This window comes from Ambystoma mexicanum, chromosome 5q, assembly GCF_040938575.1.
Source record: "Ambystoma mexicanum isolate Mex_15411 chromosome 5q, UKY_AmexF1_1, whole genome shotgun sequence".
Lineage (NCBI taxonomy): Eukaryota > Metazoa > Chordata > Amphibia > Caudata > Ambystomatidae > Ambystoma > Ambystoma mexicanum.
In genome coordinates, this window is record NC_090933.1 from 419,039,452 (window position 1) to 419,056,427 (window position 16,976).

Genomic DNA, 16,976 nt, shown 5'->3' on the forward strand with positions numbered 1-16,976 from the left:
TGTTGCCAAACACCATTTTTATTCTTCACAGCGTTTTGTTCATTTATTGATTCCCCCTCTACACTTTTTGGACATAATGGGAATGGAACATTTGCTATGCTGGCACTCTAAAATGAGTCATGTGTTGTCGTGCTGAATTATGTCATGTCTTGTTCTGTCGTTGCACAGTAATGTAACATTGCTGTACAAGGCTGACAAGGGCTGTGACGCAGCTGTCAGGTGTCAGAAACACCCCAATAAATAAATAATACACATTAACGGCACTTGGTTCAGGAAAAGGGTCACAACGCCCAAAGTACAGCTGAAAATGTAAGCTGGTAAGCAAACTCTACAACTCTTCTGAACCCAAGACTCCCCAGCTGCCCCTTTTAACAGGACACAGTAACTGCAGCCCAGGTTGGGAAGGGTAGACGGAGCTGGACGATGCAGCTTCACTGCCAGAAAAGCCCAAGAGTGCACTAGAAAGGGAAGGAGTAATAGCCAACCCAACTTTAATAAATCTATCAGGGCATCACAATGTCTGCTAGAGCTAGAGAACCAACATAAAGGCTTTACCTATCATGACATCATTGGGGGTGTAGCCTACATTTCATTTTCAGCCTTTTTTCATCCTTTTTTATTTTTATTTTATTTCCTTACCGGTTGAACATACCTAGGCAGTGGAAGAAGGCTTCAAAGTCTGTGCCTAAGACGTGAGACAGGCCTTATATAATGGACGGTTGCCCTCCTAGAGTGTTGCCCTTAATGTGAATGTCTCCTTTGGCCTAGCTAGCCCGCCATTTCATTATTTGTCAACCTTACCTCTTATTAAATTCTCTGATACTACATTCCAGTGGCTTATCTACCAATTAATTACATGTGATGGTGACCAGGGTCGGACTGGGACAAAAAATAGGCCCGGACACCCCCAAAAAAGTGGCCCACTCTCGCCTTACAAAAGTGGCCCACCCCTCGCCTCAAAAAAGTGGCCCACCCCACGCCTCAAAATAAGTGGCCCTCAAACCATCATCTGTGAATCGTGTCAATTCACGACTTTACAGAAAATGCTACTTATGAAGGGCTCATGTGTCTGTTACATTACAACACATAAAATAACATAACTTTGCATACAAGAATGGATCACCATATGTATCATTAATATCTGTGTGTATAGATCCATATTGTCAGATTACTGTGAACTCAAGCAGACATCCAATGCCAAATTATATTATGTTATTGTATAGCACTTCTGCTTAAGCTCTTATGTTGGTACTCATTTATCAACTTCAGAAGGATGAAAGGCTGAGATGGCCTTGCTGGGATTCGAACCTGCAAATCACACACACATCGCAGCAGCGAGCACTCAACCCACTCAGCTATCATATCGGCTCTAGTAAAATGAGCAATTATTCTGTAGTGGATACCATTAAACTGGTAACTGAGATTTAACAGCAGACCAGTAAAGTTATTCTGCACGTCTGGTGCAAATTTGGCAGCATGTCAAGCCTGCATGCATCTACTTTTAGTTTACAGGCTTCAGAATCAGAGGTTGACAAAATAGGGCAAGCAGTGCACTCACAGGACATCCCATTCTCTGGGCACTCGTTACCTCATCCTGAACACAGCATGCCAGGGAGGTGGGAATAAAGATAGGCACACTACAACAAAGCATTCATCGTGGCACAATGAAGTCAATGTTTGACATAGCACATCAAGTGGCCAGATGGTCGAGGCCTCCATAAACATGTACACGGTTATTGTAAATAAGAACGTTTTGGAAATGTTCACAACGTCAGTCACACTTCAATTGAGGTGTGCTTTATTGTCATTTCATGCAATTTGTAAATTCGATTTGAAACAGACATCACAAAAAAGTGCCAAACCAATCCATTTATATTAGGGAAATATATATTAACACCATTCCCATCGACACAAAATGACCCAGCATAACAAAATGTTATTAACAGGAGACATCTCCTCAATGCAGCAATTCAATGGTAAACTGGCCGGCAGGCCAAATTGGAAACATTTGCACAACCAAAGACCCCATCTTGACCTGCAGCACCCCATGCTGTACCCCACACCGCTCCAACAATGCACCCCAATCCAATCCGGGTTGGCCCGCACCACAGCATGTGAACACTCAGTGGCTGAATGACGGTCAGGGAGGCCAGATAACCTGGACACAGACCAAAAGTGAAATACAAAGTGCAAAGTGGCCGCAAGGCAACGTGTAGTGCTGTAGAAAATAGAATCAGCCCAGACACATAACCGTGCATGTGCAAGCAAGTGTCCCTTCTGGTTAACAGTAGTAGACATTATCAAGGCACTATCTGGAACGTAAGCGCCAAACACACGCATGGCGTGGAGTGCCAATCAATCTTTGCCAGCAGAATCCCTGACCAAAACGCCTTCTGACAAAACCCTTTGAAAGAATCCTCTTAACATATATGTGGAGCGATATTTTGTGTGGTATGGTAATTGCGCATTTATTCATTGTGATTTGCATGCACCGCATATAAGATGAGTTCCTTCAGGGAGCTTGTATGGACAGAATGAGTACCAGACATTTCAGGGGTACAGTGCATTACGTGTTCTAAGAGTCTCGTTCTGACTACCAATAATACGATAGGGTGAGTTATATACAACACCTGTATTTTGTTGGGTGGCTTTTCCACATGTGTTAAAATCTGCCGATAAGCATTTCTGCCATAGTCTGTGTCCTACTTATTTGATTTACTTGCATAATATACTTCTTGAATGCTCATTTCCATGGTGCATACAACACAAGTCAGCGAACTCTGGCGCTTTATGGGAAACGTAACATTTTAGAAAACATTGAGTCGCCCTTACGGTTGGGTCTTGAAGTCTCCACACACACAGGGTTCTTCGGTGACTCGTGGATGTGGTCCTCCCTTCTTGAATCCTTGGATCCTGGGGGCACTGGGGTGCCGCGGCGGTCCCGGAGAGCAGAGTCTGTGTACAAAGCATACACTGGGAGGGAGCTGGCCGGGCTGAGGCAGCCCCACCCAGCCCTGCTGCTCCCTCCCAGTGTTTTGTACACAGACTGCTGCTAGCGCCATGTTGTTGCGGCCCAGGCCACTGCAGTTGGCCAGGCGGCAGGGCTGCAATTGCAAAGGATCTGTAAGTTACTTACTTACAGATCCTTTGCAACTTGCGTCCGTCCAGCGAGGCGGAGGCCCTGGGTGCTGGTTCCTGAAGTGTGAAGCCCAAGCCTGAGCCGGAGACCGGCCCAGGCCAGGCTTGTGGAACCGGCCCCAGGTCTCCTCGCCATGATTTCGGATCGGCCACGGGCCGATTGGCGGACGGGTCGATCCGACGCTGATGGTGACACTTGCTTTCTTTTCTCCACATGAGCCTAATCTGTCATGGCTCATTGTGGGGGCGATTCTTTGTCAAACTCTCATTTTGTGTCCCCAGCACTCATTCTGCACAAAGCAAATTCCTGTCTCTGACATCTCTGTTGGAAGCCTCAGCTTTACCAGATCCCTTTCTGTCTACCAACAGGAGGGAATCCAACATGATTATCACGTTAGAAGCCCCCACACCTGGGAACTCTTGAGCACATCCCAGGGCCAACCTGCATCCACAACATGACATAATATAATACGACTACCACATTAGTGATTGCCTCCCTGAAAGTTCTGCTTGCCAAACAGGGAAGCTCTCATCCTTTCTCTAGAGCAAATGTTCTTCTGGCTGGTCACAACGCCAACAAGTGCACGCATCCCAATGCTCTTTATCACTCACACTTATGTTTTCATTGTTCAACATGTTGTGAGTCAAGTCTGTACGTTTTTGTCTCGCTGACTTGTCCCGCTCTTCCCCTTGCTTGCTCACCTTGGCCCTGTTTACTTTTCACCCTACAGACTATTGTTGGCAGGGTCACGGTTCACGTCTACACGTGCAAGGCTTGGCACTACAAAACCACTACAGTGGTTATGTGGGTAGTGATAAAGGCTAATAACCTGGCATAGGATTGTATAGTTGATTCTACATTGGAATAGATATTGCGATGGCTATTTTGTTATTCTTAATCTGTGTTTTTATTGTTCTTGTTTCCCCAGATTCTAAAATAGACTGCATAGAACGTTTTGGAAAGGGTGTCAGGGAACCTATAACAAGGGATGATGATGTAATTTGCACCACAGAGTATTCAAGGATTGTGCCTCTCGAAAACGGAGAAGTAAGTACCAGTGGTTGGTGGCAAGAATGGGGAGATTAAGTTATGCTGAATTCATTGAAAGGTAAGAGCGATTCATGGGTTGATGCGTAATTTGGAAAGTGAGTGTGGAAAGCAAAGAAAATACCAATAAGTAACAGTAGGAAAGAAGTTGGTGTTGGACCCTTTTTCTCAAATAGAGTTACTGGTGATTTGCCCATGTTTTTAAACATAGAGCGGTGATCCTTAAAGCATTACAAACCCAGTATTAGACGAAACAGAGAAAGACATTTTTTGTGACATAGCATATCCAAGACCTTCGAGTCCCTCAAAAATGAAAACAAAACCTCCCGGAACATTGATAGATATTTACTGGAGGAGCACGGAAGGTCAAAAGAAGTTGCAAAAATACACCTTGTTACACTGTTAATATTCGTCTGGTATGTGCAAAATACTTAGGTGTACTATCTTAACACATATTTTCCTTGCCCATGTCATCGTTCCTTAAAGGTGTTCTAATTCATGTATGACAGTAATAATAGTCCCAAAAGCTTTTGAGCAGTAGTAACCAATATGCTCATACACCGATTCTTGCATTTATGTAGGTGCCTACTCATTACTTAGTCGCACACCTGCCCTTTCAGCAGCATCAGCACACTGAATATTAATAGTGAAAGCATCTTGGATTTGATATTTTCTTTGCCTTTCACAGGTTGTTGTATCCTTAGTGAATGGACGCCCAGGGGCCAAAAACTTCTTGCATTCGCCCATTCTAAGAGATTTTACCAAGGCAACAAACATCCGGCTGCGTTTTCTCCGAACCAATACCCTTCTTGGACATTTGATTTCTAAAGCGCAACGAGATCCGACGGTTACCCGGAGGGTGAGTGCCCCTGACCGCAGCTCTTTCACGCTATCCAGCAATGTGCAATGTAAGGCACATGCAACGTGAACTGCAAATGTAGTGATCTAATGTACAAATGCCCCATGCTGATAAACCCTTTAAAACTTTGTGGATGTGGTTACAAAGGGAGGATGGGGATATTTGGCTGAATTCTTTTGCATTTGATGAGCTGTGGGTGAGGCAGAGGTTGGAGGTGCAGAATCAGGGACGCACTGAGGCTTAAAGACTCTCCCTGTGGTCACAGGTTTAATTCACTGAGCACACTGAAAGGCGCAGGAAAACCCCACACCCTGGACTACGGTATTAGTGTAACACAGTATACTGAAAAATTGTCCAGAGGTGTTTTTTTTATTTTTTATTTTTAAAGGTATCAAAAATGTATTAGTTGAGATACATTATTTTCCACAATGAAGTAATCATTATTTAATACACACACATTAAATTACATGAATATTGCAGGAGAGCATAAGACACCAGATAATAAAAAACCTAACACAACCATCATTCCTCAACAATCAAACCATCATTTGCAACTCATGTCAATCAGCCTCATTCACTCACAGTAAAAATTGGACTAAACTATTAGTACAATGCATGTGTGGTAGCACTTCATAAATTAGCCCCACATAATCTTAAATATTTCATCCACATAAAATGTGTATCAGCACAATTGATTATCCAGAAATGTGCTCTATTCCACGGAGTGGGTACATTCAACAAAAAATTGTAAATCCCATCCCCGGATGTTCTTGATAGCTTTAATTCACTGAGCGACATGTCATTTTCAGTCATTATTGCTGATGAAAATGCTTAGCAATAGTTGCACTAGGATGACCAAGAAATGTATGTAGATGTTCATTTTTTAAACAGAAACAATTTTTTGTGAACCTTTGACAAGTTGGCATATTTTTAGTTATGTCCTCGGAGTGGTGGTGTGACAGCCTCCCAGCCAATCAGGAGGCTCAGAATAGGGGCTTTACCACAGGGAAAAAGCCCCTGCTCCAAGCCTCCTCTGAGCTTGATGCCGCCATCTTCTCCCGCCGGGTCCAAGGTAAGTGGTCCCTGCTCCCTGCCGTGTCCACTTCCCCCACCCCAGCCCTCTTTTCCACATGTATAGATCCCTCCTGCCCCACGTACCTGGTGCTCCTGAGTACCTCACTGACACCGGGGACACTGGTGTTCCCGCCGTTTCCCAGTCCTGGCAATAACCACCATGGAAGGGGAGAAGGTACTACGTGTAGCTCCCTTCTCACTGGTCCATGGTTGCCATCTTGTTTTGTCTTTTTTTAAAGTTGAGAAACATCAAACACGTTGTTTCTCAACTTTAAAAAAACCCACTATTGGTATCCCATACATCGTGCTGAGATACTAGCAGCAATATACCCCTCTTTATGGGGCATTACTGGGGAAGGTAATGCCTCGGCCAATTAGAAGCCTGAGCAAAGTGAACGCTGTAACGATAGCTGGTTAAGTACGGGATGGGTACTAAATTCTTACAGGGGATTATGGCTGTATACTCCTCTCCAAGGGTCTGTGTTGCTGTGAATTGGGGTTTCTCCCAGTGCTTTGAGTTAAGTAGAGGAACGAGACAAGGCTCTCCCCTTTCACTGATTCTATTCACCTTGTCCGTGGAACTACTAGCTCAGAGTTTATGGGCGGATTGTCGGGTTGAGGGGATAGAGTTAGGTGGGGTTGAATATAAGTTGGGGCTATATGCTGATGACCTACTCTTACATGTAAGGAACCCATTGACTTCTATACCAGTGGCAGTGATGCATATTGAGCAATACAGTAAGTTTTCAGGATATAAAATTAATAATATTAAGTCCAATTTGTTTCCCCTGGACAGGACAATGAATCAGGATGTAGGCAGGTTCTCTGCATTTGGGATGAGGATTATCCTTGGTACTCTTCGATGTCTTGGGGTTAATGTTACAAGGGACTTAAGTGAACTGCATGAAGCCAATTTTCCTCTCTTAATGTCAAAATGATATGCATATCTAGAAAAGTGGAATAAGTTATCTATTTCTTGGCTTGGGTGACTTAATGCTCTAAAGATGGTTTTCCTCCCAAATATTCTCTATTTGTTTCAGATGTTACCCATTCGGATCTCTAAAGAGTATTTTAATGATGTGCAGCAACATCTTTTAAGGTTCTTATGGCAGGGGAAAAAAGCAAGTATATCTTGTGAAGTTCTTGCTCTCTCCAAAGATAAAGGGGGGGTTGGCCTTCCAGATATATATTTATATTATAATGCCACCCAACTTAGAATTCTGATCCCTCATTTGCAGGCCCAAAGAGACCTACAATGGGTAGACCTGGACAACTTGCATCTCATGCCATCTACTGTAGGAGAATGGATATGGGTACCTAGGGGTAGGCTCCCCCGGGGGAATCAAGGAACACCCCATTTTACGGACAATCTGGAACATCTGGCATCAAGGCCAGGAGATTGAAGGCGTAACAACATGGCCCTCCCCAATGAGGCATTTGGGTGCCAGGTATGAGAGACCTCATTCCAAACCCTGAGAGGTTTCAGAGATGGTACGAGGCTGGTATGGAAAGAATAGGGCAACTCTGGAAGGAAGGTACATTTATCACAATGACAGATCTGGAAGAAGCACTGGAGATCGGTCAGCTTTCCGTCTTCCTGTACTTGCAACTGAAAGGGGTGATTACAGAGCAGGTTTGGAGAGAAAGTATACAGAGGGACCTCACTCCCCTTCAGAACATTTTAGACACCAGAAAGGATGTAAGGGGACTGATCTCTTGACTATATGGGGGGTTAGCAAGGTGGGCAGGGGGTCCACAGATGGAGTGAGGACTCATTGGCAGAGGGATCTCGGTAGGATAATCGACCCTCCACTATGGCATAAATTATGTAGGGGAGCTTTCAAGGTATCTGTCTCGTGCCAATCCAAACTCCACACAATGAAAAATGTGCACAGGTGTCAATACAACCCCGTAAAGCTTTCCAAAATGTATCAGAGGGTTAGCCCGCTTTGTTGGCGTGGATGTGGGACAAGGGCAGATTACTGGTACACGTTTTGGGGTTGACGTAGACTCCAAGTTTTCTGTTAGAAGATCCTGGGTTGGATTCAAGAATTAGATGGGATCTCCCGGGATAAGTCCCCAATGATGTTATTGTTCGGATTAGAGGAAGTTCATGAAGTCTTTATCAGACTCCCACATATATGGTTCACTCCTTATTACTGGCGGGCAGGGCATGTCCGGTGACACATTAGAAAAGGGTCTTACTCCCAAGTAACGGGGAATGGATCAACATGGTTAGAAATATTTATGTGATGGAACAAGTAACTGAAGCTATACATGGGAGCGTTGGCCCTCTCGAAATGGAATAGGCAGAATTTTGTAGTTCATACATGTCCTCCGCCATAAGGATACCTTCGGGAAAATCGGGTGGATTGCTGGGCACAGGTCTGCAGGTTGATGAAAGGACAATATAACGTTAGTATGCATATTAGGGCATTAGACTTCCTTGAGTGGTCACCAGGGAAATGTGCGATATTAGGTTGACCAAAGAGGAATATGTATGTTATTAAGAGGGTTCACTGAGGTCACATGGAGAATGACACTTACACCTGGGGGGCTGGAGAGAGAGGTTAGGAGGGTGGAGAATTTTGAGGTTTTGGCCTATGTTGAAGTTAACCAGTTTGTGAACGGAAGCTGGCCATGTGTACTGTTGGAATGTGAAAAACGTAATAAAATGTAAAGAATAACAGAATATATGGGCTTTGAATGAGGGACTGTAATTTCCAATGGAGATGACATTTGAGCAGGGATACAGTGTTGTTAGGCTAATGAATCCCTCCCATTCCCTGCCCCTAGCCATGCTAGTCTTTATGGCTAATCCCACCCATTCCTGCCCATCTCGTAACTATGCCCATTCTACCCCCTGCTGCCTCCTCTACCATCAGGAGCATCGTGCACGGAGTTGACTCCAAACTGGATTGCCCATTACTTAGCAACTTGATCCTGAAACCGTAAGACTGGCTAACGTTCCAAACATTGTTTGCCTGCAGTTACATTACCTGTGTTAATCGTTGCTTCAGGCCTTCCTACAGGAGCTATTGTCCTTGCGCCCCCCCACAGTTGCTACGTATGCCTGCTCATTTCCTACCTGCTCATTTACTACGTATGATTGTGCACTTCTCAGCCCTGTGTGCATTGCAATGCACCCTGCACCACCCTGTATAACGGCCCTTGTCTCCATGTAGCATACTGCCTAGCTTTTGCAGTGTTGCTAATACTCGCGGCCACGCTACTTACTTGGCCTCATTCACTTGTGATCTGCCTGACCCTGTCTCCTCACTGCCGTGCCTCCCTCCTCGCCTATTGTGCTGACTTTTGTATTTATGCCCACAGATCAGCCACTGTAGCACACTGTTTTTACTGCTGCATGTATGCTCTATGATATGATATGATATGATATGATATGATATGGCATTTGTAACGCGCCTATACACAAGTGTTTCAAGGCGCATGAACCATGCTCTATCTGTCACCCCCACACTGTATTTTTAACCGGACCTGCTCAGCCTCTATAATTGTCTATGGTTCCTCTCTGCTAAACGTGCCGACCCTTTGATTTGTCTATTGTGTAGTCCTCCAAACATACTGCCCTATGTTTTTTTGCATGTATGCTTTGAGTCTCGTGCCTAGCCTCTTCCTCCAATATTGCGCCTAGGCTGCCGTCTTGTGTTTAAAAGTATCATTGCTCACCCTAGATGCTACCCCATCCTGCGCACTTGATCCTCCTGATACACTGCATAACTGTTAGCTAACCTCCCTAGCTAATTTATTTACGCAATACCACCTACCACTCTCCACAGACTCGACCCTGCAAGCCTTTTCTACCGGCTACTATGCTCGCCCAGAGTTCTTCCTTTGCCTGTTTCCAACTTGCCCTATGTCTCACAGTTAAACTATCAGCACAGCTAGGACCACTATTACTTTGTTATAACCCCCCTACTGCAGCCGCACCACTGACCTGCCCACACGTCTTCTCCTCATCTTCCTGTGCTTCACAACTTGCACCCAACATGCATCCCACCTCTCACGTGCACTGCCTTAGTGATACTTCGTGTAGCACACAGCAGCAACACCTCACACTGTCGACTACGGTCGACCCTCCTGCCAACTCTTACCTTAACTCTCGGTCTCTTTGGCTCCAACACTTCGCCATGAAGCCCACGCCCAACCAACCTTGCACTGTGCCTGTGAGAAACCTTAGACTAGGATCTAGACTCCCCCACATCTCCCACCGTCCCACTAACACCAAATTGCCAGCCAAACCATCTCGCACTAAGCCCACAGCATCTGCCCAACACCACGTACCCACACCTATATTGGACAGACCCATATTGGACATCACTCCTGATTCGAGTACCCTACCGCTTAGCCCCACAATCTGTCTTAAGGCTGCATTGATTAACACTAGGTCACTCACGGCCCACGCACTCGGCATGGCTGACCTCATCACAACTCACGACCTGGACTTCATAGTCATTACTGAAAAGCCATTACTGAAACTTGGCTCCAGCTGCCTCAGGACCTCTTCTATCCCTAGCTATCCCTGAGGGCTACACTTTTATCAGAAGTGACCGCAACACTGATCAAAGTAAAGGAGGCGGTGTAGCCATTATTCATAAAACCTCGATTAATCTCTGACTCTCCGCTCCTTGCCAAATCACCTCAGCAGAATTACTAACAGCTAAGCTAGCCATCACCTCCAACCAGACTATTACACTCCACATTATATACAGACCTCCTGGCCCACTATCCACGTTTGCCGAGGACCTCTCCCACGTCCTCGCTGACAACACCAAGACCAAGTCTCAAATCATTGTATTAGGTGATTTCAATCTAGGCTACCAAGACCCTAATGATGCCTCTGCCCACAAAGTCAACAACCTACTACTTAACCTAGGCTTCACACAACGGGTCACGATACCAACTCACTCCAAGGGTAGGATGCTCGATTGGATAGCTGACTTAAATTGTGACTCTAATGTCAATTCCAATCAACCATGTTCATGGACCGACCATCACCTAATCACCTTCAGCATCCCCACTAAAATCATCCACTCTATCCCCAATATTGCACCTGCCACCACCACAAGAAATAAGCGCAACATAACCTGCGCCAAACTACTCCCACTCATCCTCCCTGCTCTCAATGATCTCTCTTCCTCGTGCTCTGATCCTACAGTCTTGGTAGACACATACAATCAGACCATGCTAAAAGCGCTTGATCTTATCGCGCCTTCCAAATTACAAAAACCCAAACCTCGGGCCCACCTCAACTCTTGGTTCACGCCACAGTTGAAAACCCTACGCAAGGAAAAAAGTATTCTTGAAGCACGTTGGAAAAGCCATCCAACGGAAGCCAATAAAGCAAGCATTGCCTTAGCCACCATAAATTACAAAGAAGCCATACTTTCTGCTAAAAAAGAGACATACATTAAATGCATTGAACTAGCTCAATCCAACACCAAGGAGCAATTTAAAATCTTAAAGGAACTGGAATCCCCTGCCACTCCTCCAGACACCTGCTCCAAAGACAGCATCTGGTGTGCTAACATTCAAAAGGCCCTCTTGGGAAAAATCGTCACCCTCCAAACTAAAATTAACAAGAAAAAAAACAGCTTGCACTCCAGTCTGTCACACAATACCCCTCAGGCTAATATCAAATCCAACATTGAATCGTTGCAACCATTTAGCTTCTCACCTCTCTCCGTCTTTGAAGCTGAACACATTATCAACAACCTTAAACCCTCCAATTGTCAGGGGGACCCATGCCCTCCCACTATTATTAAGGATGCCTTGCATAATTTAACGCCCTTCATCACCACACTCATAAACTCCTCCTTCAACTCTGGGATTGGCCCGGACAACCTCAAGGATGCCTGGGTTATTCCACTCCTGAAAAAACCCGCCTAGGACACTAACATACCCACCAACTACAGACCGATCACCACAGTCCCTTTTCTTCGATACAGAAACTGCTCTTTTAGACCTAAAAACTCAGGTTGAAGACCTAAAAGATAAGGGTAAACTGGCTAGATCTCTCCGTGACCTTCGATTTAGTAAATCACCAAAGCCTTTGCTGCCACCTTAAAACTGCCACCCATTTCTCAGATACAGCTACAGCTTGGATCACCTCCTTCCTGGATAATAGATCCATGAGGGTCTTCTCCCCCACTGCCACCGCTGAACCCTCTCCAGTCACTTGTGGAGTCCCTCAGGGATCATGTGTTTCCCCGACACTCTACAATGTATTCACAAAACACCTTTTTGACATCTTGGATCTACTGGGTGTCACGTATACCAACTACGCCGATGACACTCGGATAATTATCCCCATCTCAGGAGACCACAAAACTGACTCTCTAGCCAACAACGCCATTTATCATGTCATCCAGGCCTGGATGGCGCAGCATGAATTGTGCATAAATGACGAAAAGACTGAGCTCCTCATCCTTGGCTCCCACCAAAGACTTAGCAAGCTTGACCCATCGTTTAAATCCTTCACCATTGATGGTAACACCATCAAAGTGACTAAGGATACTAAAATGTTTGGTATTTACATTGATTCCACACTCTCATTATCCAGGAAAACCAACACAGTATCATCAGCAGCTTCATACACCTGCAAGCTCATCACCGCATGCCTCCCCTTCATATCACCAGCCAATTGCACCACACTAGCCAGGACCTTGGTCCTATCCAAAATTGATTATTGCAATGCCCTTTATCTGGGCACCAACCAATGCAATATTAGAAAATTACAAATCATCCAAAATAATACTATCGCAGCAGCTCTAAACATTCATAGGAACCTCCACATTTCTGACTCTAGACGGAGTCTCCGTTGGCTCTCAGTCTCCCAAAGAGTCTCTCTTAAAGCACTTGCGCTTACACACAAAAGCATCGCCAACCAAGCCCTTAGCTACCTAGCCAGCAGATTTACACTACACACCGCTGCAAGACCACTCAGAAGTTCTCAAATCAATTGCCTTGATATCCCGCGCTTCAACCTCCAAAGATCTGGTGGACGCAGTTTCCCAGTCCTAGCAGCAAAGCTATGGAACTCGCTACCTAATCCTCATAGAGCCGAATCCTCCTTCCCAGCCTTCAAGCGCAAAGCCAAAGCTTGGTTTTCTGCCCATGACTTACCGTGACTCTGCCCTGGAGTCATAAGCTATTGCATTAACGGCCTATTTTTATAACCTGCTATTGTACAATTGTACATTTTCTGTATAACTTGTATATTTTTGTATATTCAATTCAAATGCTTTGCCTGTACCATGCCTCTAACTAAGTGATGCGCCCAGATGCTCTTCCGCCTGGTGCGCTATATAAATAAAATAAATACTAAAATATGAAATACTTTGTGTGTCTGAGCTCTTCCATGGATGCAGCCATCGTGAATGCCTGCCTCTAAGGAAGCTTTCTGGAAACAAGGTAAAACTAGTGGCCATCTTTGAATAGGAAAGATACCATGTATCTTTAAATTAGCTATAGTAATTAGCATTTTGGGAGCTTTTTTTGTAGTGAAAAACATTTTGCATGTTTTGCATTTTTCCCTCGTTGACAAACCATTTTATTCATCATTGCATACTCTATATTACTGCAGCCAGTGATCCAGAAAATAATTCAAGATGGTTTACACAGCTGAAATGACCATAAAGCTAAAGTATCTCTAAAATCATGTCCGGAAATACGGGCAACCCTGAAAAGTTCACCTCCCACTCAGAAGCTTTGAGATTGGACTTGCATCCCTCAGACTCAGTCAGGGCCACCCGTACAGCTTCCCAAGATATGGCCTTTCACTGCGAGCATAAGGGCCTGTCGCGTTTGGCAATCTGTGATTAATTCGGACAACTGATAACACACTTTTTATTGGTAAACGTTAACCGAGTATGTCTAAGAAACAAACATTGCCCTCCTGTTCATTTTTGTAGCCTCTCCGCTCGACTTCGTCTTTAGAAATTACAAAAAACCAAACTCTCTTACCTCCTAGGAACACCACCAACATACTTTGATCACAATGGCCAATCATTGAGAAAGGCCACCCTCTAGTGGCCTCTGACACTGTTTAGGTACTGAAGTCGTAGACCAGACTTTGCAAAAACACTCTCTTCATTGGGCTTAAAGGAATAGTTCACTCTAAAATGTTATCGTCCCAAAACATGAGCAATAATCAAAAACATATATTAAACATCTTTTTAAAGAAAGTTCCTATGTAAACCTTTGAGAAAACGAAGCTCAGTGTTTACATGGGAGCATCCATTTTGTCATTTAAAACAGCCTCTTCTGTTCCTGTTAAGCTCTGCCCTGGTGGCACTAATCAAGCAACAAAAGCCCCCTTTGCTCACTGCAGCCAGGCTGCCTTCACTTTCATTTTACGTTTTTGATGCTCCCCAAGCCCAGTGAAGCACAGAAAATGTAAAATGAAAGGCTCAGCAATTATAAATACGTTGCTGGCTGCCGGCGGAGTTTTCATAATTGCTGCCACTTTCTTTTCTAGTTTCCCATGCGGGAACCTAGAAAAGAAATTCGCAGCAATTATGAAAACTCTGCCGGATGCCGGTGAAGTATTCAATATTGCCTCGAATTGCCTACAAGCAAATGCATGGCAATTACAAATACAACTTTGTTTTATTTATGATTGCGGTGGCTTCAGCTTTGAGTCTCCTGGGCTCCCCCGGGCTGGAGGAGCCCAGGAGACCCAAAGTGAAAGCCGCTGCAGACATAAATACAACACAGTTGTATTTAAAAATGCTGAGGTTTTCTTTCTAAGTTTCCTGGGCTCCTCTGGCTCCACTGCATCATTTTTAAATACAACAACGTCCGGGGGAGCCCAGGAGACTCAAAGCTGAAGCCACCGCAAACATAAATACAACGTTATAAATGCTGTAGTTTTCTTTCTAAGTTTCCAGGGCTCCTCCAGGTTGTATTTATATTTGCAGTGCTCTGTTAAGAAAAAATAAATAAGCACTTACCTGCATGCAGCCTTCCTGCCTGTATCCTCTGCTCTCCAGCAATAATGATAACAATTAACAGAAGTACAGGAGGCTCATCCATTTCACAAAATGGATGCCTCCTAGTGCTTGAAATGTTTGAGTTTGAGTTTGAGCCTCATTTGCTCAAAAATGTACATAGGGACTTTGTTTAAATTGCTGCATCTTTTTAGCCAATAATATTTTAGAGTTAACTATCCCTTTAATTTACATGATGAATGTTAAGGCATTGAGTTCGAGTACAGCTCATCTATCTGATGCTTTAATTGTTTTTAAATGTACAGACTGGAAATGCATAATTAATCAGTACTATTTTTGATAGCGTGAATGCATTTCGCAAGCCGACGGGACACATGGAGAGAGTGGCATAAATAATATCGAACTGGTTAATGCTGCAATGCCATTTTTCGAGTTCTTTGTGTAGTTCTATGCAAAATCGCTTGGTCTTTTCATTTATTTTCTCAGATCATCCCACACCTCTGTTTATAAAAATGCCTGTCATGACATCATTCTAGTCACCTTTAGCAATGATTACTTCATCCCGCACCGTACGTGCGTTTGTTTCAAATATGTCATTCACTATGTTGCTGGCAATATGTACAATAATGTGGGTAGCGTGTTGATAACAAAAAAGTAGTTGAGGCCCTATGCTGACGTAGTGAATGGCATGCTGCTCGATTGTCAAAACTCAATGATTTCATTTTAATCAGTACCCGACATTATCACACTTGCACTTTCTAAGATGTGAACTGGCCGCGTGTCATCAGTTGCATTCGTTCATTTCTATTTTTTCAGCAAACATCTTTCTGCCTGATGGGACTTGCATTTCAATTTTACCAATTGTATGTATTGCCCTACAAGTCCCAGCATGCAAAATATTATTGGCTAAGGAAAAACGAGCACTGGGCTATGGGGACCCTTGCAGACTGGCCTCTGCGTACTGTTAATCCCATAACATGAATATAGATGTACCATGTGCCCGCCCTCCCTCCGCCCTTCCACCAGCCTGCAAACCTGATTTGTGCTCTTTTAAAGTCTGCAGGCCACCCATGGGCTGTTTCCAGTGAAAAACGCAGAATTAGCGATTGTTTTTCTTTTCCACTGCAGTATCGCCAGGACCAGCATTGTTAACGTGGATAAAATGGCCACTTCCCTTCTACCTTCACCCTGCTTTCCTGAGAGAAGTAAAAAGAAAGCAGAGGCTATTTCGGTTGCATTGGCACTAAACGGCACTCTCCCTGAGAGTGTGGTCTGCGTCACAAGCTAGATGAACTATGGAAATCTGGTAGTGCGCACCACTACCGTTTCACAGAAGGCAAATCCGTTATTTTATGTTTGAAACTTGCCTCACTGAGTGTGTGCAGCACAGTCCGTTTTTGAAGAGGGACTTGTCTTTGCCGTTCGCTAATTGCTAAGAAAAACGTTGTGGGCTAGTGGTATAAACCACACAGTAAACGTTACGCAACCTGCCGAAACCACACATGGCATTCACCCTCTGCCATCACATTTAACAACAGGCCCAGGTTTACTATTATTTAAGGCATCCCAGCCTTAAAATGTGCAGATCCAGGCATGTCTTCCAGGCACAAGCATGTTCTGATTAGTTTGGGCAATGCCACCTATAAGCTGAAACTATTGCGTTGGAGCACAGATGGGGAGAAATGGCATGTGAAGGGGGGGGCATAACTTGTAGATGTTGTTTGGTTATTTGCCCACCCATTGTCTACCTATGGCCATTCTAATCCCTATGGCCATTCCCACTGAGCTCATACCCTCCCCGCCCAAAACACCCCCTCATGGGAACTCTTTGATCGCCCTTTTAATTAAGCCTTACCATGAAATGTTGAACTCAAAGTGCCTGCCA

General features: G+C 44.5%; 1 protein-coding gene across 2 annotated transcripts in view; it reads left to right on the forward strand.

The window, feature by feature from the left end:
* The window catches only part of LAMA3 (laminin subunit alpha 3), a 1,348,901-nt gene that overhangs the window by 244,649 nt on the left and 1,087,276 nt on the right, over positions 1–16,976 (forward strand). For both annotated transcript variants that reach the window (XM_069620910.1, XM_069620909.1), the window contains exons 4-5: positions 4,068–4,186; positions 4,875–5,045. In XM_069620910.1, the coding sequence (XP_069477011.1) occupies positions 4,068–4,186; positions 4,875–5,045 (290 nt within the window). The remainder of the gene's footprint in view (positions 1–4,067; positions 4,187–4,874; positions 5,046–16,976) is intronic.